General features: G+C 55.2%; 2 protein-coding genes across 3 annotated transcripts; both read right to left on the reverse strand.

Annotated features, from left to right (window-relative positions):
• Positions 1-133: 133 nt before the first annotated feature.
• SIGIRR (single Ig and TIR domain containing) lies at positions 134-7,729 on the reverse strand. Of its 2 annotated transcripts, none has more exons than XM_043969775.1 (10): positions 7,636-7,729; positions 5,450-5,648; positions 3,931-4,126; positions 2,883-3,013; positions 2,645-2,785; positions 2,130-2,273; positions 1,841-1,943; positions 1,589-1,739; positions 1,023-1,221; positions 134-634 (listed from the first exon to the last, which is right to left on the reverse strand). In XM_043969775.1, exons 2-10 carry the CDS (start codon positions 5,454-5,456, stop codon positions 450-452), a joined length of 1,257 nt encoding a protein of 418 aa, XP_043825710.1. In that variant the 5' UTR covers positions 5,457-5,648; positions 7,636-7,729; the 3' UTR covers positions 134-449. The 2 variants fall into 2 exon arrangements, with proteins under 2 accessions (XP_043825710.1, XP_043825709.1); XM_043969774.1 differs by lacking the exon at positions 7,636-7,729 and adding an exon at positions 5,873-6,090.
• Positions 7,730-12,268: 4,539 nt separating this feature from the next.
• Positions 12,269-27,701, reverse strand: ANO9 (anoctamin 9). The gene is made up of 24 exons (XM_043973081.1): positions 27,666-27,701; positions 20,595-20,666; positions 19,846-19,962; positions 19,507-19,649; positions 19,145-19,191; positions 18,699-18,757; positions 18,498-18,571; positions 17,907-18,041; positions 17,725-17,821; positions 17,522-17,582; positions 17,340-17,422; positions 17,144-17,248; positions 16,865-17,029; positions 16,514-16,550; positions 16,081-16,192; positions 15,807-15,864; positions 15,363-15,460; positions 15,003-15,145; positions 14,669-14,821; positions 14,262-14,409; positions 13,653-13,754; positions 12,989-13,082; positions 12,789-12,901; positions 12,269-12,530 (listed from the first exon to the last, which is right to left on the reverse strand). The coding sequence occupies exons 1-24, from the start codon at positions 27,669-27,671 to the stop codon at positions 12,503-12,505; spliced, it is 2,250 nt and encodes a 749-aa protein (XP_043829016.1). The 5' UTR covers positions 27,672-27,701; the 3' UTR covers positions 12,269-12,502.
• Positions 27,702-27,857: the final 156 nt, after the last annotated feature.

Here is a 27,857-nt window from a genome sequence, read left to right on the forward strand (position 1 = left end):
CAACACACATATCAACACACACCCACATCACACAAAACACATACATAACATCTATCCACACCACACACACACCAAGTGGTGGAAACGTCTCAGACCTCCACACACCTGAGGAAGAGCCAAGCTCAACTCCAAATATGGGAATTGTCACTTTATTGGGAGAAAACAGGACTAGGGTGAGACTTGGGCTTCGAGGGCCCCAGATTTGAATGGCCTGCGTGGCCTGAAATTATTAGGAGGTTGAGCAAAGACGGCAGTCACAGGCTCCTAGATTTCAAGCAGAACACCCACTCCAGGTCACCCAGTCCCATCTCTCACTTTACAGCAGAAGACCCACAGAAGGGCACTGGCTTATGATTTAAAGGGAGGAGGCCCTCTCCTCTCCGCTGCCCCACTGTACCCCCCAGTCCAAGACTCCCCAGAAGAAGGGCAGGTGGGAGGTCTTTGGCGGCCTACATGTCATCTTCAGTGACCAGGCAGTAAAAGTCAGTGCGGGCCCCATAGTTGCGAGATCCCAGGTCAGAGACATCTATGTCGTTCCGCTGGGTTTCTCCAGCTGAAGCCTTGAGGCTTGGCAGCTCAGGGACTGGGCTTATTCGAGGAGGGGGGAGGTCTTTAAAGACAGGTCCCCTGACACCTGTGGAGAGAGTCATGGTCAAGGCGGCCGGCTCCCTCCTGACCCCAGGCCCCAGGGGCCAGGCTGGGCCAGACCCCCCTTCCCAATGGGCCACTTAGCCTTCTTTCTGCCTTTGAGGTCCTGCCTCATTTCTCCCTGGCCTTCACCTTCAAGGCCCCATCAAGGGAGGGGTGGAAGGGAGATAGGCTAGTGCTCAGGACCCAAGAAAGGGGACAAGGGAGTCATCCCGCTGCCCAGGACACCACGTGCTGCTCCCAGAGCCCTGCCAGCTAAGATTCTGGAGCTGCAGAGCCATCCTGAAATTCAACCCAATGGGCCAGAGCCACAACTCCCCCAAACCTGCCTGACCTCCCCAGGCCTGTGAGATCTTCCACTGTCGGGCTCTTACCCAAGTCTCCTTCAGGGTCAGGGTCAGGGTCAGGGTCTGGGTCTGGCCCAGGCCGGCCCTCCAGGAAGCCCCTATGGAGGGTCAACATGGGATCCTTGTCTTCCTGCAGCTGGGTCTGGGGGTCACTCATCAGGGCCCGGTAGTGCACCTTCCGTGGCAGGGCTAGACGCAGTTCCTTCCAAAACTCGGAGGAGGGCGTCTACAAGGCAACCCAGAGGAGTCACTCAGAGCCCCTGGGGGAGCTCTGGGGTGGGGGGGCACCCTCTAGGCCGGGATAAACATGAGGTTTCTGGGCATCAACTATGGAAACCAGTCTCACGGCACGACAACGCCCCCCACCCCAGCATGCAGGTCACACACCCACCACACAGTCTGTGCTCGCAGCCAGTGAGAGGCGGAGCCCTCTCACTACCCAGCATGTCACCCTCAGCGGGCCATGAAGCCACCTTCCCTTCCTGCCATGGCTCTCTTCATCCCCAAAGCACCCTTGTGACCACAGAGCCCTTGCCCCCCAAAGATCAGGCCCCTCATCCCCAAAGGCCCACGGCGCCCCCTTTCCCTCCTACCACAGAGCCTGCCCTCCACAGCAGCAGTGTCACGATATGTCGGTGCTGCCGAAGCAGGCGAAGAGCTGGGTGGGAATGATCGCGGGTCTGCCCCTCAAATACGACGAAGATCGGCTTCCGGGACAGCTCGAGGAGCCTGCACAGGCCTTCCCTGCGCCAGCCAGAGTTGGGAGCCCGGGCTCAGAACCCATTGGGCCACGTAACCAGCAACCTCCCCCACCCACCCCAACCCCAGCTTTCCCACTGTGGCACCTGAAATTGTGTCTGCACCAGGCCTGGCCCAGGAAAGCATCTGAGAGAACCACAATAAGCCTCCGGCACCGGCTGAGGTTCATGATCAGATCTGCGGAGGGTTCTACAGAGAGGAGAGGGAAGGAGAGGCCTCAGGGAGAGCCAGGGGGAGGGAGCCGTGGGGGAAGGAGCGGGGAGAGGGGGGGAAGGGGGGATCCCCAGGGAGGATTCTGGGTGGCTTTGGGTGGAGCAGGCCATGAGGGCGGGCTCAAGGTGTGCCCAGAGCATCCCTTTTAGCCTCTGCCTGTACCCGAGTTGGGGAGGACATCTCTGTCATCCAGGAGGAGTTTGTAGCCATGCCGATTTTCCAGCTGTGGTTTCAGGATGAAGTTTACAAACTTCCTGTCTTCTGGAGAGCTGGTGTAAGAGACGTAGGCATCGTAGAGCTTCCCGTCTGAGAAGAGGAAGGAGGGAGGGAGGGGGAAAGGAAGGAAGGAAGAAAACGAGCACTTATTAAACACCTACTACATGTGAGGCACTGTGCTAAGTGCTTTACAGATCTCATTTGATCCTTGCAACATCTCTGGGAGGCAAGTTCCCACCACAGATGAGGGAACTGAGGCAGATGAAGGTGAAGTGACTTGCCCAGGGTCACACAGCTAGTAAGAGTCTGAGGCTAAATTTGAACTTGGGTCTTCCTGACTCCATGCCAGCAGAACATATTGCCTGAGCCTGGCCCTGGCTGGCCCATGAGCCCTGGTATCAATTTTCTTAAGGGGGAGCAGGCCTCTGCCACTCTCTCCTCCAGGCTTCTGAGCCACTTACCGTTCATCTCCACGTCCCCATACTTGTCTCTATACCAGAGCAGCGCACGTAAACGACACTTCACATAGAGGAGAGCTGCCACCAGCAGCATCAGCAGGACCAGCAAGGAGGCGAGAACAGCCAGGACGTGGCCAGCAGGGTCTGGGAAGGGGGAGAAGGGGCCATCCTGGAGCTGGGCACCTTCGAGGCAGTGGAGGGGGCCCGTGGACCCCTGCCCAGCTCCCCCCTGAGGCCATACCTGTTCTCTGCAGTGTGAACGAGGCGCTGAAATTCTGGAGTGCGCAGGTGAAGGTCCCGTAATCCTGGACGCTTGTCAGGTTGGTCTCCAGGACGCTGGATACAAGCCCTTCAGATGTATTAGCCCTGCCCCTAAGGAGACCCAAGGGAGACCCCAGCCACACTCACTGCCCCTGCAGTGTGAAGGCTGAGCCTACAGCTCTGAGGCCCTGGTGTGGAGGCTGCAGGTAGGACACCCACTTTGCCTTGGCCTAATATGGCGGCTGGGGAGTCAGGGTGGGAGTGGGGGGTAGGAGACGGATTTAGGTGCAGAAGCAGATAATTCTAGAGCACACAGGCCCCAGGGTGGTCTCAGGATACAGTCCCTTGGAGGAGGATCTGTTTGACATTGTGACACAGGAGAAAGGGAGGGGTGTGTGTGTGTGTCTCTTCTCTCTCTCTCTCTCTCTCTCTCTCTCTCTCTCTCTCTCTCTCTCTCTCTCTCTCTCTCTCTCTCTCTCTCTCTCTCTCTCTCTCTCCCAGGTCATCACTCTCCCTAACCCTCCCTCATGTCTCTCCCTTTCAGCATGCATACAACCCCACCCCACCTTGACCCCTTCCCCATCTGTGGCCCAGGTGGCCACCAGCCTATTGAGTCTTCCATTCCAACAAGTGACTCCCCCAATACTTCTTGGCCAAGAAGCTGCTCTGCTCATGTCCTCCTACATCTGCCCTCAGCCAGTGCCCAGTACAGTCACTCTCCTACCCAATTTTTAGAGCAAAGGGGTTGTGGCTTGTGTCTGGAGGGTCTCCCTCTGCAATCTTGGGATTCAGGGTAGTTATGGGGGCCCCAGGGCCTGGGTAAAGAGGGTCCATCCATGTCTGGAGGGGTCACTCCTCCCTAGCCCCAATCTTCCCTCCTTTTACCAGGCAGGCAGTTTCCTCATGTTACTAGTCATGGCCTGCTTGCCCCTTAGGTCCGGGAGGGTGGGCAGGCTGCACTTGGAGGGGCCTGTTTCTCTTGCCCCAGTCTTGGTCTCTGGGCACTTCAGACTCAGATGCATCCTTACCAGAAGACTTCCTGAACGGTGTAGAGACTGTGGTTCCCAAGCAGCTGACTGTCCTTCAGCCACTGGACAGCTAGGGGGCAGTGGGGCTTGAAGGCCACCGAGAACGTGCAGTTCAGAGTGACCTTGCTACCCAGGGCTGGCACCAGAACCTGATCCTTCAAGGGGGTGAGGATGGTGGGGGCCACATCACAGAGATCTGCAGGGAAAGCCAATCATTCGCACCGCAGGCCGTACATGGCCAGGCCCTGAGAAACATGGCTGGGATCTGGCCGACCGGCTGTGCAGGCCAGCCTCTCCCTCTCCTTCCAGCCTGTTGGCCCAGGGGGCAGCCATTCCACAAGAGATTTGTTCTGGACCAGCTGAGCCCCTAAGGCTCAGGAGAACTTCCTAGATGGTCCAGCCCTCCGGGGGGTCACAGGCAGAGCCTGGGCTGGGGACTCTGGTGTGTCTACGCCACAGCAAGGATAGGCCTGAGCCCCATGCACAGTGTAAAGGGGGAGGCTGATAAGAGAACACTGACCTGTGGCTGTGCTGCTCCCTGCTCCCCCTGCCAGGAGGCCAGAAGCCCCTGGAGCTCCCCACTCTTCTGCCTCTGCTGGTGCTGGGTACCCTGGCAATGCCAGGTTCTCCTGAACCACGGGGAGTCGCCTATGTGACCCACTTGGGATAGAACCACAAGATTTCTTGGATCTCAGACCTGGGCAGGAACTGAGACATCATTCGGTCCAACCCCCACATTTTACAGAGGAGGAAAGAGGACAGAGGCAGGAAGGGGCAACTCTTGAGATCAAGAGTGTGTATTGTGATGGGGCAGTTCGGTGGCACGGTGGATAGAGCACCGGCCCTGGAGTCGGGAGGACCCGAGTTCAAATCCAGCCTCAGACACTTAACACTTACTAGCTGTGTGACCCTGGGCAAGTCACTTAACCCCAATCGCCCCGCAAAAACAAAAACAAAAACAAAAACAAAAAAAGAGTGTGTATTGTGCAGTAGCCACCATTCTCTGAGAGGGTGTGAGGGACAAAGGGAATTAGTCCTGTGGCAGGGGCAGGGATGGATGCAGAAAGCTCAAGACCTCCAGCCTGGGAGGCAGGACACCTGGACCCTGGCCCTGCCTTTGCTTCTGGCTTGCTTTGTGGCCTTGGTGAAGTTACTTCTTGCCAGGCCTCAAGCTTCCCTCCCTCTCAAATGAGGACAAGATTCCCTTGCCTGACAAGCTTTGGAAGCTGGGGGGGGGGGCGGGGGGAGGCAGGGAACCTGCTTCACATCACCCAACCAGGAGCCTCCCTCCACCCCCTCCAGCTCAGAGTACTAGATGATCCTGTGATTAACATTTAGAGCTACAGCAAGGCCAGGGTATCCTCTGGGCACCAGAGGAAGAGACTGGGGCCCAGGTGAGAGTGGAAGATGATATGGGAGGCTTTGGGTTGGGCATCAACCCTGGTCCAGGCTGCAGGGAAGAGAGCTGGGAGCAGTTCCCTAGTTTTTCCCAGCAAGCCCTTCCAGGACTCTCCCCTACCTGCCATGACCAGGCCTCTCTGGGAACCGCTCAGATGAAGTCCGGTCAGCTCTGCTCCCAACCAGGACCAGCCCAGAGAAAGCCCCTGGGCTGCTTCAGCCTGAAGGCCGACAGCAAAGCCCTGGCTTTGCTCTTTCCTGTCCCGTCTGGTCTGGTTCCTGCAGTCACCTTGTTCCAGGCCAGTCAGGAGCTCCAGGCACTACACAGAATGAAGACGTTTAGAGAAATAGGTAGGCACGGGACCAGTTAAAGGGTAACAGTTAAAGGACCTCTTCCTCCCCCTTCCTCCGTCCCACAGGCTGACCTCTGCACCCACAGGCTGACCTCTGCACCGGAGCTCTCCTCTATCGCCTTCCCTCCCGCCAGACAAAAAAGCCGCACTCTCCACCCTAGGCGCAGGCCCAGTCTGGAGGAGCTGGTCACCTGTTTTCAGCCGTTTTCTTCCAGACTCAGGTCCAGCCATTTGCTTGGGTTTAAAAACAAGCCCTTTCAAGGAGGCCAGTTCCTACTGCCTGCCACTGTCCTCACAGGTGAGAGCCCCTGCCAGCCTGCCTGTCACCCACCCGGAAGTGGTTATGGGCTTGTTCTGGTTCAGAAAAGCTCGAGAACATACGATCACAAAAGAACTCGAGCACTTAGGGGTTGGGTGGTGTTTTTTTTTCATCTGAATTTCTCCCTTGTAGCTTCCTGGCTCAGTGGTCACATCCTTTCCTCAACCTAAACCCCACCCAGACATTATTAACCCCATAGCTGTCACCTGGCAGCAATAATCAGCACCCGGCTGGAAGAAAACTTCCAATATTTTAGCAAGTCCCCAAACACTGTAGCAAGTCTCCCCAAAAAAACATTGTGGTGAGTCTCTAAAACATTGTGGCAAGCCCCCACAGAAACATTCTAGCAAACACCCAAACATTGTAGCAAGCACTCAGAAACATTAAAAGCCCCCCAATAGTATAGCAAGTCCCCTAAGAAACATTGTAGCATACCCCCAATACCAAAACAAGACCCTAAACATTGTGGCAAGACCCCAAACAAATAGTATATCAAGCTTCCCAATGTTGTATTTGCCTCGTTTTCCTGAAACTTGGAATTGGGAGGGGGAGCCCCCCTGTGGCTGTTCATGTCCTGAGAGTAACTCCTAAAGCTCCCCCCAAACACTTTGAAATAATTTGGGCCTACAAAAAAGGGTGTTGGGTTGTCAGGAACAGACTGTGTTTGGCTTCATTAAATACCAAGTCCCCAAGGATGGGAAACACCCAGCACTACAGATCGCGAAGGCGCCACAGGAAACAGAGCCCTAGTACTGGGTGCCAGGTGCCAGTGGCTGGGGGTAGGCCAGGTCCGCCACCCAGACCACAGCCCAGGCACAACAGGGAGGTAATTCAGGTCCTCCCTATTCCTCTTGAAGACTAGGGACTGAGGCAAAGATGCAGCCCTCCACTCTTCCCTTCACCCAGACCAGGCCTGAGAAACTGAGTCCTTGTGCTGACTACACACCCCAGGCTGGGCCCAGAAGCTGAGGGCTCAGATGTAAAGGACAGGGGGACTGAATGGTGACCAAGGGCTTCCCAGTTGGGCCCCAGCCCAGACGCAGCAAGGTCCGGCACCCACAGAAGCTTGCCTCCCTTCTCTCATTCCCTTCCCCATAGTGTTTCCTCCCGGAAAGCGAAAGCTTTCTCCTTCAACACCATCCCTTGGACTTCCAGAGGAAGGGAAGGCTCAAGTTTGGGGCGGCGGGTGGAAGAACTATGACCCAAGGAATCGAATGTGAGAGAGAGGAAAGGATTCCTCACAGCCCCAACAAGGCCTTCCAGGGTGGAGCAACAGAATCCTTTGATGGCCCCAGGCCAGGCAAGGTGGCCCTGGGAGCTTCCTGTCTAGGCCCGGGTCCAGTCCTTTTCCCTCTCCTCCTCAGCCCTCAATGACCCTCCCCCTATTTGTTTCCCTTCCTGTGGGGCTGGTGCCAGGGAGGAGCAGGGCCTTCCAGGCTGGAGGGGGAGGGGCTGGGCCTCTGCTCTGGCAGGAAGCTGCTCAGGCAGGCCCCAGCTCAGTGACTACCCCTTGGTCTGGGAAGTCCCCTCCCCGGGGCCCAGTGGCTTGTACCAGCCCTGCCTGTGCCCTAGAGCTCTGCTGCCATACTCTAGTCCCACCCTTCCCCCAGAGCCACCCGGGAAAGGGGTCCAGACCTGAGTCCTGCAGCCTGCCTCATTGTTCCCCCAGCTCCCGGAGGCTTGGCCAGCCAAGAGGGCGGGCTGGCTGCCTCACCTGGACAGGTGCGTGTGGCAGCTCGGGCAGGTGCAGCCCCGCCCTCTCTACCTCCCATCCTCCCTCTGGCCCGGGGAGGGGGAGGGGCAGAACTGGGACTGATGAGGCCCCAGGCAGACTAACTCTAGAGGGACCTGGGCAAGTCTGGTGGAGGAGGGAGGAGGGAGGGAGACCTGAGGACTTGGCTTCAGGGCTCCTAGGGCCCTTGGGGAGCAGGACCTGCCCGGGGCCCAGGCTCTAAATCTCCAAGATCCCTCTGCTGGCCCCTCGTTGACACTGGGCAGGAGGGTTGGGGGGGTGGGGCAGCAGGAAATGACAAGGTTCCTAAGTATTCCCTTTCTGCCCTTTGCACTTGCCCCTCCCTGACTCCCCCTACCTGGTGCTGCAGTCCCATGATCTTCCCCTTAGCACCCCAACTTCTCTGACACCACTATTAACATCTCAGTCATCCAGAATGGACTCAGTCCTCTCCCTCAGCCCCATCTGCACCCCCATCCAATCATCTGTCAAGTCTTCTCAAATCTGCCTCAGAATTAGGGTGTCTGACCCCCATAGCCTTAGCTTTCTCTCCACCCTCATACAGGCCCTCATAAAAGACAGGTCCACACAGCCACAAAGATGAGAGTGGAGGTCGGACTCTGTCACTTCCCTTCTCAAGCTCCAGCAGCTCCCTCTGACCCCCCTGACCAAATACACCCCTCACAGTTTGGCCTTGAGAGGCCTGCTCCCAACCTCCCTGCCCAGTCCTAGCACACAGACACTGAGCCCCACCAAACCAGCCTAACAGTTCCTTCTAGAGAACAGGAATTTCCCACCACCATGTCTTTGTACTGCTCGAGCAGGCCTGGTGTGAGCAGTCTGGGGCCATGTCCACAAGAGGCAGTAGAATGTGGTCCCTTCTTAGGTCTTCCTCTTAACATTCCGGACAGTTTCATCAAGGCCCAGTTCCCCCTCAGTCACCTCGAATCATTTTGTCTTCCTTTCCTATAGATCTGTGTTTGTACACATTGCTTCCCCAGGTCAGACTAAGGCCAGCCAGGAGCTTGTGTCCCCCATATCTGGACTCTTGTAGTTCTGCAATCTTCCACTGGCAGCCTCCGTCTCTTATGAGATCTCTAAGCCAGAGAGCACCAGGGGCCATGGAGGCCAGCCGGGAATCCCCTCTCCACATTTCTCAGTCTCCCCTGGAGCCCGCACTGCCTGAGGCAGCCTCTCCCAGCCAGGGACAGCCCTCATCTGGCTCTGTCTGCCCACGGCTCCAGGCTCTGCCCACTAGGGCTGGGCCCAGTGAGGCTCATCTCTCGTCCACAGGACAGACTTTTCAGCCCAGTCCTCTCTTCCCAGGCTAAATACCTCTAATTCCTTCAGCTGACTCTTCTGCTACAAACCAAAGGCCCCTTGGTGGCACCACATGCACAGAACACTGGACCTGGAGTCACAAAGATCTGGGTTCAAAATTGATTTCATTTTCATTGATTTCAAAAATGGATTTCATCCACTGGGTGACCCTGGGCAGGTCACTTCTCTGTTTCAATTTCCCTTTCTGTAAAATGGGAACAGTGACCATAGCACCTGCCTCCTAGCTTAGCTGTGAGGATCAGATAAGATGCTGTTTATAACTTGCTCGGTAAAGACACATCAGCATTAGCCATTGTTATTACCTTAGACTGGCTTGGGATCTGAAGCCTTTCCCACATTAGGAGTGGCTGCCAGCCTCTCCAGGCATCCACCCTGCTCGGGACTCCTTTCCAGATTCCCTGTGTAATCCTCAGTTAAAGTGTCACTTGCATAGGGCTCTCCTCATTGGTAGAGATTGAGGGGCCAAGGGCGGAGCCTGCTCTGGCTTTTGGCTCCAGGCGCTCTTCTGGTCTCAAGGTCTCCATTTTTTTTATTTTAAATAACATTTTTATTTAAAGTTTTCGGTTCCAATTTTTATCCCTCCTTCCCTCCCTTCCCTACCCCATCCCTGAGGCAGTAAGTAGACATAGGTTATATATGTGCAATTATGTGAAACATGACCATATTAGTATATTAGTCATTTTTGTTCCAGAAAACTTGGATAAAAGGGGGGAAAAAATGAAGGGAAGTGAAAAATAGCATGCTTCAGTCTATATTCCATTAATATCAGTTCTTTCTTTCTTTTTTTCTTCCTTCCTTCCTTTCTTCCTTCCTTCCTTTCTTTCTTTCTTTCTTTCTTTCTTTCTTTCTTTCTTTCTTTCTTTCTTTCTTTCTTTCTGGTGGGGCAATGAGGGTTAAGTGACTTGCCCAGGGTCACACAGCTAGTAAGTGTCAAGTGTCTGAGGTCAGATTTGAGCTCAGGTCTTCCTGAATCCAGGGCTGGTGCTCTATCCACTGTGCCACCTAGCTGCCCCAATATCAGTTCTTTCTTTGGAGGTAGAAAGTATGCTTCATCATTAGTCCTCTGGGATTGTCTTGGATCATTATATTTTGAGAATAGTTAAGTCAATGTAGAAATATGTTTAATGTGATGGGTACATATACAACCTATATCAGACTGCTTTCTATCTTGGGGAGGAGGGAGGGAAGGGAAGGTGGGAGAAAAAAAATTGTAACTAAAAATCCTGTGAAAACAAATGTTGAAAACTATCCTTATATGTAATTGGAAAATAATAAAATATATATAATTTTTAGTGAGGCAATTGGGGTTAAGTGACTTGCCCAGGGTCACACAGCTAGTAAGTGTTAAGTGTCTGAGGCCGGATTTGAACTCAGGTACTCCTGACTCCAGGGCCGATGCTCTATCCACTGCGCCACCTAGCCGCCCTGATAAAATACTTTTAAAAAGAGAAAGAGAATAATTAAGTCTTTTACAATTCTTCATCAAACAATATTGCTGTCTCTGTGCACAATGTTCTCCTGGTTCTGCTCACTTCACTAAACATCAGCTCATATAAGTCTCTCCAGTCCTTTCTGAAATCATCCTGCTTGTCATTTCTTAGAGCACAATAATATTCCATCACCATCATATGCCATAGCTTGTCTAGCCATTCCCCAGTTGATGGGCACTTCTTTGATTTCCAATTCTTAGCTACCCCAAAAAGAGGTGCTAGAAATATTTTTGTACAAACAGGTCTTTTTCTCTTTTTGGGGATGTCTTTGGTGTATTGCTGGATCAAAGGGCATGCACAGTTCGATAGCCCTTTGAGAAGGTCTCCATTTATAAAGGACTTCCAGGCTGGCCACCTCTTCATTTTTCACCTGGCTGCACTCCCTTTTCAGTTTCCTTTTGAGTGTTGTTCCCTCCCCCCCACCCCCACCCCCACCCCCGGCCACACACATACTAGATTGTAAGGTCCTGGAGGACAGGGACTGTCTTTTTCATATTCGTGCCCCTAGTGTTTCACAAGGCTCCAGAAGGTAATCTTTCCAAGGCCCTGACCCCACCGTTCTCCCACTCAAGAAGCCTTAGTGGCTCCCTATCACATCCAGAAGAAACAACAACCTCCTTGGCTCCCAAGGTCATTTGTCACCTGCCTCAGCTGACCCTTCCAGCTCCATTCCCACAAGCACTTTTTCACTCACCTGCTCTTTCCCAAAATGGGTGTTTCTGAACCCTAAACCTGTCCCCACCCAGGGCACAGGCTTCCAGGTTCCATTCCAGGGATACTTGCTTTAAGGGTCCCCTCTCTTTTCTGAGAGTCCCCATCATCCCAACTTGCAGTAAGGAGGTGTTTCTATGTGCCTCTCTCCGCTAGAATATGGGCTTCCTCAGGGCAGGGATTCTATCCATTCTGTCCCTTCCCCCAGGCTCAGCACCACCCAATAGGTGTTCAATAGAAGTTTGTTAAGTGAGGACTGAAAGTGACTGCCCATGAACTGTGCTAAGGTAGTAGCAGGGGAAAGGTCATTGCAGAAAGGCTCCTAGCCCTCAATTAGCCTTTGATAGGAGAGTGGATGGGGACATTCTTGTAACAGTCAAGAGCTGTGAGCCTACTTTCCCCTGAACTCTGTGGACTTGTGGGAGAGGTTGACCCCAGATGGGGGAGGAGAGCAATGTTTTGTACCAACTGATCTTACCTTATCACTTTAGTACATACCTTTCTTTTTTTTTTCTTTTCTTTCTTTGAATTTTTTTTTGGGGGGGGGGCAGTGCAATGAGGGTTAAGTGACTTGCCCAGGGTCACACAGCTAGTAAGTATCAAGTGTCTGAGGTCAGATTTGAAGTCAGGTCCTTCTGAATCCAGGGCCTACCTAGCTACCCCCAGTAAATACCTTTCTAAAGGCTAATTAAGTCTAGCTGCCTAATTGATATTGACTGATAATCAATGAGGGAACAGGGTTCCTGAGAACCCAGAGGGGAGAAGTTGGCAACCCCCTGCTCTCCTTCTGGGTCCCACATATCACACTTGGAACCACACTTTATAAAAATCATTTTATTGGTCACCAAGGGAATGTATAGGAGGCTTTAGGCAGCCCTGCCTTGGTGGGACACTATTCAGTCCTTGTGGGGAAGCCAAGCTGCCTGGAGAAAGGGTGTTTGGGTCTGAAGGAGTGTGGGACTGGGTAGAAATCCCATTCAGGCGTGCCCAATCAAATCCAAGGTCCAGCTGTCCAGGGACCAGGGTGAGGAGCTGAGGGCTTGTTCACAAAGGAAGGCTGGACAGATATACTGATGGATCACCTCTCCAATTCTGCTGCCCCATCTCCCAGTGCCCCAAGGACAGAGAGATCCCAGAAGCCCTGGAAGCTCAGAGGTCTACAGCATCTAGGCTAGACAGAGGCTCATTCAGGCAGCCTCAGGTTCTTCTAATCCTTTATCCAGTCTCCCTACACATCAGTAACCCTAGAGCTGAGGCTGTGGAGAAGAGAAAGAGAGGGAGGAGAGGGAGGAGGCAAATCAGATGGGGGACTCCCAAACTACTCTGCTTAGGTCCAGCATCTCCTTCAAATGAGGGAAGGAAGCCCCAGAGCTTCTGAATTGGGCACCCTTCTGCTCCCAGAGGTAGGACAAGGGCATCCCTGGGGAAGGGCCAGAGGCGGGATTGGAAGCACCCCTCCCCCTTCCACTCCCAAGGGAGGGACCAGAGTTAGGGTTGGGTGCACCTGCTCATACCACAGTTTCTGACGCAGATTCTCAAATTTTTCCTCTAGGACTTTGTTTTTCACAGACTGGGGAACGTCTGGGACAAACCAGGCAGCGATCAGCTTACCACACAATGCCACATGCTGAGGGGCGGGAGGGGCGTGTCAGGGGAGACTGAGGCCCAGCAGTGCCTCACCCTCCTAGCCTGCCCATGGGTAGCTGGATCTTACCTCAAAGAGAATGACAAAGACCAGCCTACAGGCCAGGAGGAACCAGAACTCAGGTGAATAGTTGTAATCCACCGTGTTCCTGTAATCCCGGTACCTAGGAGTGAGAGGAGTGGCATTAAGGGACCCTGGGGGCAGAAAGGGAGGAGAGTCTAGCCAGCTCTCCTTTCCAACCAAGACTGGGCCCCATCATCCTCACCTCTTTGGCTCATCCACACCTCCTAGGCCTATCCTCACCTCCTCACATTGTTCACACCTCTTCACCTCATCCTTACTTCCTCACCCCATCCATACCTCCTTACATCTCCACAAGGATGCTCACTGTTGGCACCTACTGATTCTCCGCCCTTCCACGCCCTCCTTCCTCTAGTGAGCTTTTGGAGGAGAGCACTGAGTAGCTGGGTCCCTGACCTTGGTGATGATTCTATATGAAATTGTCCCTTTCACAACTGACATCTCTCTGGTGCCTAAGGCTCCAGAGATCTCTGCATGGGGTATAGACCACAATGAGGATGCACAAAGGCTTTACTCATAGCCACCCAACTCATGCATGGGCTGGCCTCTTGTGACTACAAGCCCGGCTCTCCCTCCCCCTTCCCTCCTGCCCCATCAGTCCCTGGGCCTACAGAAAGGAGCAAAGCTTAAAGCCGAAGGGCAGCCTGAGTACCTGCATTCAGTCACACTCTCTATTTCTTGGCTTGGAACTTGGTCCTTGTAGTCCTTGGTATGGAAAACGGAAAGGCTATGATTGACATAGCCAGTCAGACAGCTGCAAGACAGGAGGAGATGTGATTGTGCCCTGGTCTGGCCTAGGGGCACGGGGAGGGCAAATCAGGCTCTTGGACCCCCCCACACACATATACAAACTAAATCCGGGGCCCCGTCCCCTCTGCCAGGCCAGATATGGTGACATCGAGTGCCATGCTAATGAGGCATGAAGGAAGCCCTGCTAAGCAACAGAGTACCCACCAAAGGCCTAGGGCTGGGCTAGACCCAAGAACATCTGGGTTCTGTGGGGACCTGGAGCCCTGCCCTCCCAAAGTCCTGTCTCTCATCCTCTCTTGAGAAGGGCTATTAGTAAGCAAGGACCCAGAAGTCACAGGGCCAAGAGATGATCTTCATTTCCTCCTCTGAGCCCTATGAGCCCACAAGTCTATGGCCTGTGCTCCTCCTCCTCCCCTCACCACATAGGGCCCCCAGGTCAGGAAGCAGGACCAAGGCCATGGGAGAGGTTTGGGGAGCAGAGAGGGCCTCGCTCTGCCCAGTTTCTGCTCACTCAGCTGTGCTGTTGCTTCCCCAGCTGCATGGCCCATAGTGGTACTTGTACACAAGCCGGGGAATGAATTCAGACGTGAACGCGATGACCATCCCATTGGCAATGACTGCCAGCACACCGATGGCCTCAAGCACCTGCAGCCAGGTCCCTGGAGGGTTGGGGAGGGGCAGGTTAGGGGTCAAGGGCTCCTCAGAGGAGCTGGGGGCACTCAGGGACAGGAGGTGCCAGCTAGACTGGAAGCTGAGGTTGGGGCCCAGCTGCCCAAGGTCACCCCCCACCTGAGGACAGAGTGTGAGCCTGCTCCGCCAGCATCTCCCCATCTGGACTCTCCCTGTCTCCCCCCACCCAAGGCGGTGCCCAATCGAGCTGGGAGGCAGCCACTAGTCCTAGCCAGCTGGGGCCCTCACCGATGTCCTTTGCCTTCCGAGGCACCAGGCGTCGCTGCAGGCGCACCATCTTGATGGCATCCAGACGGATCTCGATGAGGTTGCTGAAGAGGGCCAAGAGAGGAGCCAAGGGAAAGGCAGCCACAAAGATGGTGGTGAAGCCGTACTGAATCACTAGAGACCACGAGGGACACGGGAATGCTGGTGACCTCAGACTAATCACTGCCCTGCCACCCACCCGGTCACAACAGAGATAAGGCTGCCCCCTCCCCAAGGGCCACCTGGGGGCAGCGAGCTGGCGGGCCCAGCACAGAGGTGAGGCCACCCCCTCCCCCTTCCCCATACCCTGACGCACTCATCTCCATGAACTCATCAAACAGGCTGAAAACATTCACTTCATTCAGGGAATAGTTTTTTAGCCATTCTTCCAGGCTCGGATCATGCAGCCTCCTTCCCTTGGATGACTCTCTTAGCTTCCGAATGCGGTAAGTCAGCCACCTGAAGCAGGGGCAGATATTGGGGGAGACGTTCAGGAGATGGGTTGGGTAGGGCTAGATACCAGGGGCCCAGGGGAGGGGGCAGCCAGCAGAACTGGGCATTGGGGTCAGAGATGAAGGGTCAACCCAGAAGGGTTGAGGATGAAGGGTCCGAGGAGGGGGCAGCCTGGCAGGGCAGGAGGAACACTTGGTCCTGGGCCCCAGAAGCACTTGCTCACGGGCTCAGGTACTCCACACAGTTGCTGAGGGTCTGTTTCAGGCCCATGATGATAGCCATTTGCACAAACAAGTCCATCATGCAGCCACTGGGGTGGCACTAGAAAAGGCAGAAGGAGCAGAGCTCAGCCTCTGCCTCCCGTCAGCCTCGCTCTCATTGATGCTGCAGCTGGTCCTGCTGCCCTCTCTAGCCTTCTCTGCTCCAGCTCCCTGACACCTGCCCGGGTCCATGAGATGCTCCCCGTTCTCCCCTCCCCCACCTGCCTGTGTCCAGGTCTGACCTCGACAGGAGCCTCACCCAGGGAGCCCTTCTTTGCTCAGAGCCCGAGGGCAGGCTCCAGGGTTTCCTCTGTCCCCTAGGGGAGGCTCCCTGGCACCACATGGACATAGTGCTAGGCACTTGGGAGTGAGGGATAGAAAGGAGGCCCCTGGAACCCCAAACTGACCTCTTCCAGCCTCCATTGACCACCAATTCGGACCTGGTTTCCTGGGTGTCCATTTATCCTGATGAAAAGAGAAGGGAATAAAGGTAGAGAGGAAGCCCCCAAGCCTCTGGAAAGCTATGGGGGTGGTGTAGGGTGGCAGAAATGGAGGACAGCAGTGGAGACCAGCAGAGGAAGGCCAGAAGGGGCAGGAGAGAGAAAGAAGTGCCCTCCCCACCGTGCCAGACCACCCACCTGTGACGGTGGGCTCCCCTGACCCTTCTGTCCTTGACCTCACCTGCCCAGGAAGAAGGCGGTATAGACAAGGGAGGAGAAATGGGCAAAGAACTGGAACGTGAAGAATTTGACAGTGAAATTGCTCTCTCGCTCTGAGAACGTCCGAGGTTTCTCTGGGAGAAGAGGTAGGAGCCCCAATGGGAGGAAGAAGAGGTTGCCTGGGCCTCTCTCAGAGAGACCACACCAAAGCACACCCTCTGAGGAGCAGCCCAGCCCCAGGCCAGTGGGCTCGGACCCTGCTGCCCAGCCCAGGGATTCTTGTGGCCAAAGTCAGGGCTCAGAGCCCCATAAGCTCAGGGCCTCAAGTCACAGCTGGGCCCCCAGAACCCTGAGATCAGGGAGCCCCCAGATTGTATTGGCACTAGCCACATCCCTTCCCCCAGCTCCTGGAGGCTGCTTCCAACCCCCCTCACCCAGCCCCCCCTAGTACTTACCAAAGTCACAAAGTTTCAAAGCCACTCTCCTGTTCACCTGGGGGAGGGACAGGGTTCGGGCTCACCCTGGGCCACAGGGAGCCAGGTCCCCCAACTGTGCCCCCAGTCCCAAGACCAAGCAGAGCATACAGGAGGAAGGCCCCTCTTGCTGAATCCCTGGCATGGATGGGTGCAGGGGACAGGGGGAATATTTCTCCTCAGCCCTCTGTGTCTGAGATGGTCCGGGCATCCCTGGGTGGGGCCGGTCATCCCTCAGTGCTCTGTGTCTGAGATGGTCCGGGCATCCCTGGGCAGGGCCGGTCATCCCTGCCCTTCCTCCTCCCTTTCATGCATCCTCGGGGGCCCAGCTACCTTGGTCATGACCACAATGGTTATGTAATGCACCAGGGCTCCAGTAACTACCACCGCCGTGGTCAGCTGCTGCTCCAGGAAGGGCAAGGCCGAGTGACTGAACAGGAAGGTAGCCATGACCCGATAGACAACCAGGACGTGGGCCATGCCAATCAACAAGCAGATCTGGGGGCACAAGTGGCAGGATGAGTCCCCGGGGCCAGGCGGCTGGGCTGCGTGTGCCCATGCACCAAGGGGCCGGCTCAGTCCCTTCCACCATCCCCGCCCGCCCACACCCACCATGACCAGGGAGAAGATGAGGATGGCACTGCTGTGCAGGTAGGAGTGTTGGTGTTTCTGCAGTTGGTAGGTGGGGTTGTTGATCAGCTCCAAGGCCAGCTCCTCCTGGGAACAGAGGACACCCCACCAGCTGCAGAGCACAGTCCCTGCAGGGATGCTGCGGGCACAGGACAGACAGCTCCCTGCCAGTGCGCACCTGGTCCTCGTCCCACCCGTAGAGGTTCCAGTGAGAGGCGGTACGCGCGTGTTCCCGCTTCCAGAACTCCAGAAACACCGTGGCTATCCATGGGAGAAGAGCATGAGCAGGAGCAAAGTATGAAAGCCTATATCCCTTCCCCCCCATCCTCAATCTCCCACTAAAAGAGAAGCAGCGCTCACCCCAGAGCGCCATGAAGATGGCGAAGAACACCGTGCCCTCGTTGTCAAAGAGGTGTGTGAGCTGCAGAAAAGATGAGCCACTGGGGGCATGGCACAGGTGCCCACTGCCCGAGGCTGCTGGCCCCTGGGCAGAGCCCTGTCCTGCTCCTAGTCTGTTTCATTATCTATACAATGGGCACATTGGTGCCTGAAGCAGCTGGTACCTTGGCAAAGGTGCAGGTCTCTGACAGTCTCCAGTATTTGCGCTGATGGTCTTGGAGCGGGCACATGATGGTCTCGCTGGCCTCACAGATCTCTTTGCTGGTGACAATGAGGGGGCCTTGCTGAGCCCCTGGCCCTTCCCATCTGGTTGCCCCCCCCCCAGACTCAGCGCCCCTTGTCCCACCTGATCTGGCTGGCGTCAAAGAGGGAGAAGCCACTGAGGAAGACGACAAGCCCAGCGCCAGCAGCGGGCACCAGCATTACAGTATACCAGCCCAGCCAAGCAAAGTACAAGGCCACCTTCTCCCCAAAGTAGTTTCTGTGGAGAGCAGAGCAGTGGCAGGTCTTAGGCCCAGACTCCAGAGGGAACAGTATGCAGGCATGCTCTGCAGATCTTCCCTTGTGGGGTGTGGGTGTCATGGGCTGGACACGGGTGACTTCTGGGGGTCATAGTCCCTGATCTTGCTAATGGACATACTGAAGAGGATACCCTGGGCTCCCTCAACCATGGGCCCCAAACAGATCCCTAGTGACCCCCAAACTACACCCCAACTAACCAGGGCCCCCCAAGCTAAGTCCCCTATTGATTGTGGGGTCCCTAAACCGAGCCCCTAATGAACCCCAACATGAGCCACCCAACTGACCAGAAACCCCCAAATAGAGCCCTAGTGCCCCCCAAACTGAGCCCTAACTGACCAAGGCCCCTCAAGCTAGGCTCCAAATGGACCGTGGGGTCCCCAAACTGAGCCCTCACCCCCCACAACAGCCACAGTACCTAATCTTGTCAATGGGTTGTCTGTAGAAGATGTCTCTCCAGCGGGCCCAGTTACTCTGCAGAAATTCTTCCCTCTGGGCACAGGAGTGGGTGAGCAGACCCCAGGTCCCACGCCCTCAGTCCCTCAGCTCCCGACCCTGAGCCCAGGGCCTCCCCTGCCCCTCTCTCCTCCCGCTCTGACCGCCATGGCCTCTTTCCTACCTCATGGAGGGGAAATTTGGTCTCGAACACATGGTCCTTCAGCAGATCATCAAACTTCTCTAGGAGACACAAGTCAGGGTCCCAGGGTCCTGCCACCTCTCCTACCCATAAGCCATGCCCCTGAGCCATCTTCCTCCCCCCTCCAGGCTCCCGGAGAATGCAGGGACCCCAGATGTGCTCTTCACCCTAAGGAGGCATCACAGCCCTGTACAGACCTGAGGTTTGAGCCCCACAGAAACTGAGCTAGTCACCCCCCCCCCAGAGTGGACACAGCTCCTCTGACCCTGAGACTGCCCACTTCTCAGTCCATTCACATACACCCTGCCAGTGGGACCAGGGCCTCTTGTCACTGTGGCTCTGTTCTCCCAGACTTCCTCAGAACCAGACAGCAGCCAGGTCTGAGAGGGAGGGCTCAAGGGACAGGGAGCAGGGACACATGTCCTTACCACCATTGACCTCCTTCTTCCTCAGGATGAAGTTGACTATGCGAATTCTGAAAGAGATGAACTCTCAGCTTCAGGAATTCTCCCATGGCCAGGATGGGGGGAGGGAGTCTGATATTTCCCCCATTTCAGAGAGAAGCAAGGAAGGCACTCAATCATAGGGAAAGGGCCAAGGGGAGGGGTTCGAAGTCTGCTCAGTCTGGGAGCTCTGGGGGGCAGGGCCCTGGTCTGTTCCCCTCCTCTCCCCACTAGACCCCAGCCCAGGGGCTCCCCAGGAGGTCCTCCCGTGCCCCACCCCCCAGCACTGCCTGGCTGTGGGTGAGGACCAAGGCAATCAGGCAAGCCTGGAGCTTCTGCTGGCTCACCGAGCAGTGGTGGTAAGCACAGGCCCAGAGGACAGGGCAGGGGGGGCGGAGTAGCTGACATCCTTTAGCAAGTCTGTGTACTGGGTGAAGATGCTGCTGTGAGCTCTGATGCCAAAGAACAGCCTTTTTCTGTCTTCTATTTCCTGGGGGGGGGCACCCAGCCATTGGCACACAGGGCAGCAGCCTTGGAGCAGCCAGGGGCCCCTGCCCTCCCCCTCTGCTGGGAGAACTGCCTCTTCCCCCAGGCCATTGGCACACAGGGCAGCAGCCATGGACCAGCTGGGGGTCCCTGCCTCTTCCCCCAGGCCTGGGCACCCACCACACCCCCCCCAGCCCCACCTTGATGGAAAAACCTTCCTTTTTGAGTTCGGCCAGGAATCTCTGTCGACGCTGGTCCCGGTTTGGGTTTGTCTTCTGAAGATCAGACACGAGGATAAAGTCCCAGTTCTCTGTGGCCTGGAGGAGGAAGGAGGAAAAGGAACAAGCATCTATTAAGCATCCACTACATACCAGGCACCCTGCTGGGCACTTTAAAAAAGTCATCTCAAAAAAAAAAGGGACAGCTAGGTGGCGCAGTGGATAGAGCACTAGCCCTGGAGTCAGGAGGACCTGAGTTCAAATCCGGCCTCAGACACTTAACACTTACTAGCTGTGTGACCCTGGGAAGGTCACCTAATCCCAATTGCCTCACCAAAAAAAAAAAAAAGTCATCTCCTTGCATCTGCATGACAGCTCTGGGAGGCAGGTGCCATTCTTATCTCCATTTTACAGTTGAGGAAACTGAAGCAGGCAGCCATCAAGGGACTTGCCTGGGGTGTCTGGGGCTGGATTTGAACTAGGGTTCTCCCAACTTCAGGCCCAGTGCTTCATCCACTGAGCTCCTGACCTCAGAGAATCACAGAACTCCATCCCACCTGCCCAGAGCGATGCAGTCATCGTGCATTTGAGGCAGAATTTGAACTTGAGTCTTTCTGACTCCATGTCCAGTGCCCTCCCCATTTCCCTGTGCCACCCCTCAGGTTCACTCCATGGCCTCCTCTGGACTTTGTGGAGCCTACCAGGGCCTGGGCCCGCTTCTCAGCACTCACCTGTAAGTGTCCAACCTCCATCAGTGGGAAACTGTCTATCTCCAGAACAATTTGAATTTCATCCTCGGTAGCCTTGGGAGAGAGACACAGAGAGAGGGGAGCTGACTGAGCCAGACACACTGTACACCATGAGATGGTCATCAGCAAGCATTGCTTAGGCCCTGAGAGTGTGCTAGGCAATAGAGTTACAGAAGCAAAAAGTTACTTCCCCTCTCCGTGGACCAGGGATTGTGTGTATGGAGGCTGTGTGCATGCGTGTACATGCATATATGTATATGCGAATGTATGCGTGTGTATGTGTATGTATAGAATAAGTATTAAGTGCCTACTCTGTGCCAGACTCTGTGCCAAGTGCTTGGGACACAGAGAAAGGCAAGACAGGCCTGCCTCCAAGCTGCTCACAGCATCGGGCAAAGCTTCTCAAACTGTGGGTATGGGGGTACGTGACTGAATGTGGGGGTCACAAAAATTTAGCACCAGTGAAAGGGTATGGGGACCTGTTTTATAGACCTTCATACATGGGCTTGCATAAACATTTCTTGGGCAAAAAGGGGTCTCGAGCGGAAAGAGTTGAAGAAGCCCTGGCCTAGTTGGGGTGGGGAGAGACAACAACAAATGGCTACAGACACGATGTGTTGGAGATAACCAGAAGAGGGAAGGCCCTGGCATGAGGGGAATGGCAAAAGGCTTCTTGCAGAAGGTGGCCTTTGAGCCGGAACTTGAAGGAAGACAGAAGCAGAGAGGAGGAGGCTAGAACACTCCAGTGACTCGGGGCAGAGGCACTAGTGCCTGGGAGAGTTGGCAGAGGCCTTTTGAAGGACGTGAACTAGAGGTGGCCAAGCCTGGGGCTCAGGCACAGTCCCAAGAGAAGGCTCAGTGTGGACCCCACAGTTGGGGTGGCTCAAACAGACTGTGGGGGTTGGGGGAGCGTTGGAGCTGGGGGAGCGTTGGAGCTGCAAGACCCGGGCTTGAGCCGGCTTCAGACACTCGCTGTCTCTGTGACTTTAAGGCCAGAAATGAGAGGGGGGGGTGCTGCCTTACTAGAGGAACTTGGGTCCCTCATCTGAGAGGTCCTCAGACCAAGGTCATCCTGCATCCAGTTTCCTTTTTCTCTCCTAAAAGGAGCCTGAGGCCTCCTGAGCAGGAGTGAGGAAACCTCACCCATACCTTGAGCACATACATGTGGAGGCAGATGGGAGAAGGGAGAGGCTGGAGGCAGGAGACCAATCATGAGGGAGAGGGAGGGCTAACTTTGGGGAGAGTGTCTGGGGAGAAAGATGAGCTCAGTCTTGGGTCAAGTTTGAGAGAGAGTAAGAAGGAGAAACCCATGGAAACAAAGGTGGGAAGATAGGGCAGAAGCCAGGGCCCTCCTTAGGGTCTGGAGTCCAGCCTCCCCTCCCCAACCAGGGGACAAACCAGGGTCCCAGGGGTGAGAAGAAGGGAACCGTGAAGAAGATCCCAGAGCTGGTACCCACACCAGCCCTTGTAGCTCTCAAACCCTTAGAGGTACAGAGAGATTGCGGGAAAAGTGAGGCTACTGTGACCTTGGGTGCAGTGTAACATGTGGAAGTTGAGGCAGATGGCCTTTGGGGGCCTATCCCCACCCTCAGCCTCCCACTGGCCTCAACAGCTGGAGGCCTTGCACTTCCTTCCTCCCTGGGTCACCTGGCCAGCAGATGCCAGACTTTCTCGGAACTCGGAAAGCAGGTTAAGCTGCTGCTCCAATCTCCAGCAGCTTTGCCTCCACACCCAGGCAGCCAGCCAGCCCCTCCCCAGCCCTTGTTCTACAGGCACACAGGCACACCCCAGGTGCCCAAGGTCTGTGATGCCCCCCCACCCCCCCACCCCCCCACCCCCCACCAGGGCTGGTCCCCATTCTGTTTCTTGGTCTCCCAGTGATCAATCCTAGGCAAAGGCTGGGACCCAGACCTCCCAGAGCCTGCCCTTCCCCACCCACGGGCCTAGGCATGATCCTCTGTCCTCCCTCCATCATGCTCCTGTTCAGAAGGCCCGGGGTCCTCCCACAGCCACCTGGCTAGATGCTGGACTTCTCATGCTGGCATGCAAAGCTTGTCATGGTCTGGCCCAGCCTTCAGTCCCTCCTACATCCTCCGCATTCCCTCCTACTCGCATGCTTCAGAACGAAGGTGGAAAGAAAGAACCAAGCCTGCCACCATGCCAACTGGGTCCACCACAAGTTGGTGTTACATAATCTCTGGGTGTCCTCGCACATCTCCCTCATCAGCTCCCTCTCCGACCCCCTGCCTTGTCCTTCCTCAAACCTCCCATGGCTTCCCCTGCCCCAACCATTCACCAGGTGCTCCTCCTCCCCTCCCTTCACTCAGGTGCCTTCAGTTCCTCTCTCTTCCTTCCTCCATCTCCCATGGCCTGACTCCTGACCAAGGCTGATAATCCCATTCTACCCATCTCCTCCAGCAGATCCACCTCTCTCACCAATCCAGTCACTCACTGTCTGCTTCCCTATGACCTACTCTCCCTCGATCTTGCAGTCCCCACTAGCTTCAAAGTCATATCTCCCCTCCATTTTGTGGGTAAATTTCTTGAGAAGACCATCTACACTGGGGATCTCCACTTCCTCTCCTCCCACTCTCTTCTGATCCCTTTATAATCTGGCTTCTGACCTCATTGTCCCATGGAAGCAAAGGGAGAGGTGGCCTCTTGGCAGCCTTTTCTCCACCATCACTCCCCTAGACCTCTCTGAAACCTTGGATGTTGTTGGTCACTCTCCTCTCTAGGTCTAGGGGATGCCACACCCTCCTGGTTCCCTCTGGCCCCTGAGACTGCTCTTCCTGTCTTCTCTGCCTCTTCTTCCCTTCACTCAGTGACCTCAGTTCTCATGGATTTAATTGCCATAATCTGATGGTTCTCATCCCATCTATCCTGCCCCAACTTCTCTGTTGACTACCAGGCTGGAGTTTCCAGCTGCCCATTGGACATCTCACATTCTTTCTTTTCCCCCCAGGCAATCAGAGTTAAGTGACTTGCCCAGGATCACACAGCTAGTGTCTGAGGGTAGATTTGAACTCAGGTTCTTACCAATTTTAGGGTTGGTTGCTCTATGCCCTGCACCACCTAGCTGCCCTGACATCTTAAACTCAACACGTCCCAAACTGAACTCAATCTTTTCCCACCCAAACTCTTGGCTCTGCCAAATTTCCCTATTCTTGTCAAAGCCACTACGATCCTCTAAACCACCTGGGCCTAAAACTTTGGCACCATCATTCATAATAATAACAACAGCACTTATATAGCACCTACTATGTGCCAGGCCCCACGATAAGCATTTAACAAATACTATCTCATTGGACCCTCCCAACCACCGTGGGAGAAAGAACTATTGTCCTCATTCTATAACTAAGGAAAGTGAGGCAGATAGAGACTGAATGATCTGCCCAGGGTCAGTAAGTGTCTGAGGTCTCCCAGACTCAATCCACTCTATCACCTAGCTGCCCGGACTGTGTCCCCGCACCCACACCACACACCAGATCTGTCCCATATCTGCTCATGCCCACACTCAAAAACTCCTTTTCTCATCACCTTCCACCTGAACTAGGTCATAGCCTTGGCCTCCCTGCCTCCAATCCCGACCACATCTGACCATGCCACCCCCTACTCCATCCCCTCCATTGGCTCGCTATAACCTCCAGGATCAAATGCAAGATCTCTTTGGGTGTCCAAAGTCCTCCTTGCCCTGCCTTCCTGGGTGTCTTGCACCTCATTCACTCCAGTGCCCCCTGGCCTCCTGGCAGCTCTCCTGCCTAGAACACTCTCCCTCCTCATCTTCACCTCCTGCCTTTCTCTGCTTCCTTTAACTAAAATCCCACCTTCTCCGGGAAGACTTCCCTCTGTGGATTAGATCCTGTCTATTGCCACGTTGTCTCCCTCCTTCTCCCCTCCCCCGAGATTGGAAACTCTTGGAGGACAGGCACTGTCTTTTCCTCTCTGGGTCTCCTGGCTACTTAACCCAGTGCCTTGCACACGGTTGGCATTTAATGCCTGCTTGTTGACAGACAAGCCCAGATCAAATGCCACCTCCCTTAATTTCCCGTCATAAACCCTCTCTCTCCAGCTAGGAATGAGGTCTCACTCCCCTCACCCCCCCACCCCTTGCCCAAAGGCCCTAGAACACAGCATGGCTCAGCCATGGAGTCCAGCGGCCATCTCATCCCATCTTCCCTTTTCCAAGGGCAAGGGTTGCAGGCCCCCAGAGGAAGGGGCCTTGCTCACGGCCCATGAGCACTCAGGAGCAGCTTCTCGGGAAGGTTGTGGCCTGGGGCGTGAGACAAGGCAAGCAGGAGGGCTGCATTCTCTCCAACACTTTCAGTCATGTAGAGATCTGGGGGCAAATGGGCGGCCCCAGCCACACTTGAAGGTGGGGAGAGACCTCAGCTGAGATGTTGCTTCCCAATCCCCTTCAGGGTCAGGTAAGAGGTCCTGGGTGGGGGGCGAGGAAATGAGGCCATCACTCCCACCTCACAAGTATCTAGACCTAAACTCCCCTTACCAGAGAAAGAGGCGTCCCTATCACTTTCTCCAGAACTTCAGGCCCTGAAGCCTCTCCCCAGGTACCAGAGGGCAGCATGGGGTAGTCCCAGGGGGCTGAAGTCCCAGGGCAGGGGGCAGGAGGCATCAGGCCGGCTAGGGCAGGCCCTGAGGTGGGAGCCCAGGCGTCGGTGCAGGGCTGAACACAGGGCACCCACATCGCATTTCTGCCGAGGGCTGGGCCAGTCTATGAAGGCCTTGTGTGGGTGCCTGGGTTTCACTCGTTCTCGCCCTCATCCTAGATGGTTTCTGGACCTCTGGGTTTGCAGGAGGAGGAAGAGCAGGTGGAAGACTCCAGGGAGCTTCACGTCAGAGTGCCTCACTTCCAAGCTGCACCCCTGTTCCACCATCCCTGCCATCCCGGATGCTGCCATAGCCAACTGATTCCCAGGGCTAAAGCTTTGCAAAGCCACGTGGCTTTCCAGCCTGTCCCTTCTGAGGCTGAAGTGAAGGCCATGGTCCTGTCATCGACCCCCAAACCACCTCCCTCAAACTCCAAGATAGTTGGAGGTGTGCAAAGGGGAAGTAGTCTGTTCCCCCCGGCCCTCTCTGTTAGTCACCCTCTGCTCTTGTCCAATCAGAGCCAAGTTCTGCTGTAGGAAACTACTGGTCCTACTCTTCCATGATGCCTCCCCTGAATGCCCCAGCCTTGATGTTCCATGACTCAGACCCTTGAACATTTCCATTTTTCCAGGTTCCAAACTTTGGTATCAAGCTCAACACCCTGTCAACTGCCAAGTCTTGTGGCTTCTCCCTCCACCATGCCTGCAGGCTCCAGAGGAGTTCCTTGCCTTCTGAGGGTCCTTCCACCTCCGGGAGGGTCCCATTCCAGGACCACATACTCTTGCAGCAGCCCAGTCCCCAGACCTGCTCATTCCCATCTCACCCCAACCTCCATTCTTCAAAACTCTCCAAGTGCTCCCCTCTGACTGGAAGCTCCCTGAAGGCAGGCCCTAGCACACAGGAGGGATGGTCACTGTTTCTAGAACAAAACTTATTGTTGCCTTCCTGGGCAGCACATTTAGGAAGCTGAAGAGCTCTACCCAGTAGCCCTACAGGCCAACCTACATGGCCAGCTACGAGCTGGCCATGCACTGACTGACATACTTCCCCTTCTTGTAGCTTCCTATACTTTTATAACCTAGAAGCCCATGACATCCCAGGCCCATGGGCCTGGGATAACTCAGAAGTTTTCTCCTTGAGAAGCAAAGGACTAATGAGCGGAGCTTGGGGACAGAGATAACTCTAGGAGTCAGGACCACCACGCCTTATTCAAGCCTTTCCCACCCCTCCCCCAATAAGGGACTTTCCACTCTCAGGTGATCACCCCACCTACGCTCTAAAAATAGTCTGGTTAGGGGAGGAAAAAGTTCTAAACTCCCGGCCAGGCCCCCTTATACTGAATCAAACTGTTCTTTTATCTTTTTTTTTTTTTTTTGCAGGGCAATGAAGGTTAAATGACTTGCCCAGGGCCACACAGCTAGTGTCAAGTGTCTGAGGCCAGATTTGAACTCAGGTCCTCCTGAATCCAGGGCCGGTGCTTTATCCACTGTGCTACCTAGCTGCCCCTGTTCTTTTATCTTTAATGAGGGTGTGTGAGAGTGCACTTCTTTACAGAAGAATACCTAAGGACCCCCACCACCTATTTCTAGAAGTATGTTTCTAGAAGGGGCCTTGCCACAAGCATTATAGTGATGATGCTACCAGGCCAACCACAAAGGTAGCACCTACTAGCTCAGCTTTTTTTTTGGTTTTGTTTTGGACAGAGCAATGAGGATTCAGTGACTTGCCCAGGGTCACACCACTAGGAAGTGTCAAGCCTCTGAGGCCAGGACCCAGGTCCTCCTGACTTCAGGGCCGGTGCTTTATCCCCCGCTGCAGTACCCCCTGGCAGCCCCAAACTAGCTCATTTCTATGACCCTTATTGTCTCCTCTGATCGCTACAACAACCCTGGGAGAAGGCACTATTATTATCATCTCCATTTACAGGATAAGGAAACTGAGCCAAACAGAAGTGCGGTGACTTGTCCAGGGTCACACAGCTAGGTAAGCATTCTAGACTGGATTTGAATTCAGGTCTTCCTGACTCCAGGCCCAGTGTTCTATCCACTGCAGGTTTAGAGATGAGAAAAGTGAGGCCCAGAGAGGGCTAGTCATTTGCCCAACTAACAGGAAGTTAGTGGCAGAACCAAGACCAGAAGCCAGATTTCTAGACTCCCAGTGTCCCCTCAGGCAGATTCTGTTGGTGTTCTGGTCTGTTGGGACACCACAGGGAGACTTAGCATCAGCAGCATGAGCAGAGGCAGGAGGATAACAGGGGAGACCTTAGCCTCATGGCAGTCCCCTGGCATTCAGGTTCCTGGGGACAAGCTCAGGACCGCACCCCCCCCACCCCGCTTTGGTCCCAGGCCTCCCCCTCCCCCAGCCAAGCCCAGACCCATACCTGAATTGGTTTGGGGAAGAGGGCTGAGCTGCTGGGATGGGAGGCAGGCAGGGGGCGGGGCTCACCTGCATGATGGAGAACTGACTCAGGCTCAGGCTTGGGCTCAGGTCAGGCTCCGGTTCCCTTCCGGATCCAGCAGACTTCAGGGGTTCAGCCTCAGGTGCACAACAGGGGGCTTTGCCTGGCTGCTGGGCCCCCAGGGCCAACCTGCCGACTCACCTGCCCCAGATCCCTTCCCAAGTGTACTCTGCCTCCTT

The sequence above is a fragment of the Dromiciops gliroides genome, chromosome 6 (assembly GCF_019393635.1).
Source record: "Dromiciops gliroides isolate mDroGli1 chromosome 6, mDroGli1.pri, whole genome shotgun sequence".
In the NCBI taxonomy this organism is placed as follows: Eukaryota; Metazoa; Chordata; class Mammalia; order Microbiotheria; family Microbiotheriidae; genus Dromiciops; species Dromiciops gliroides.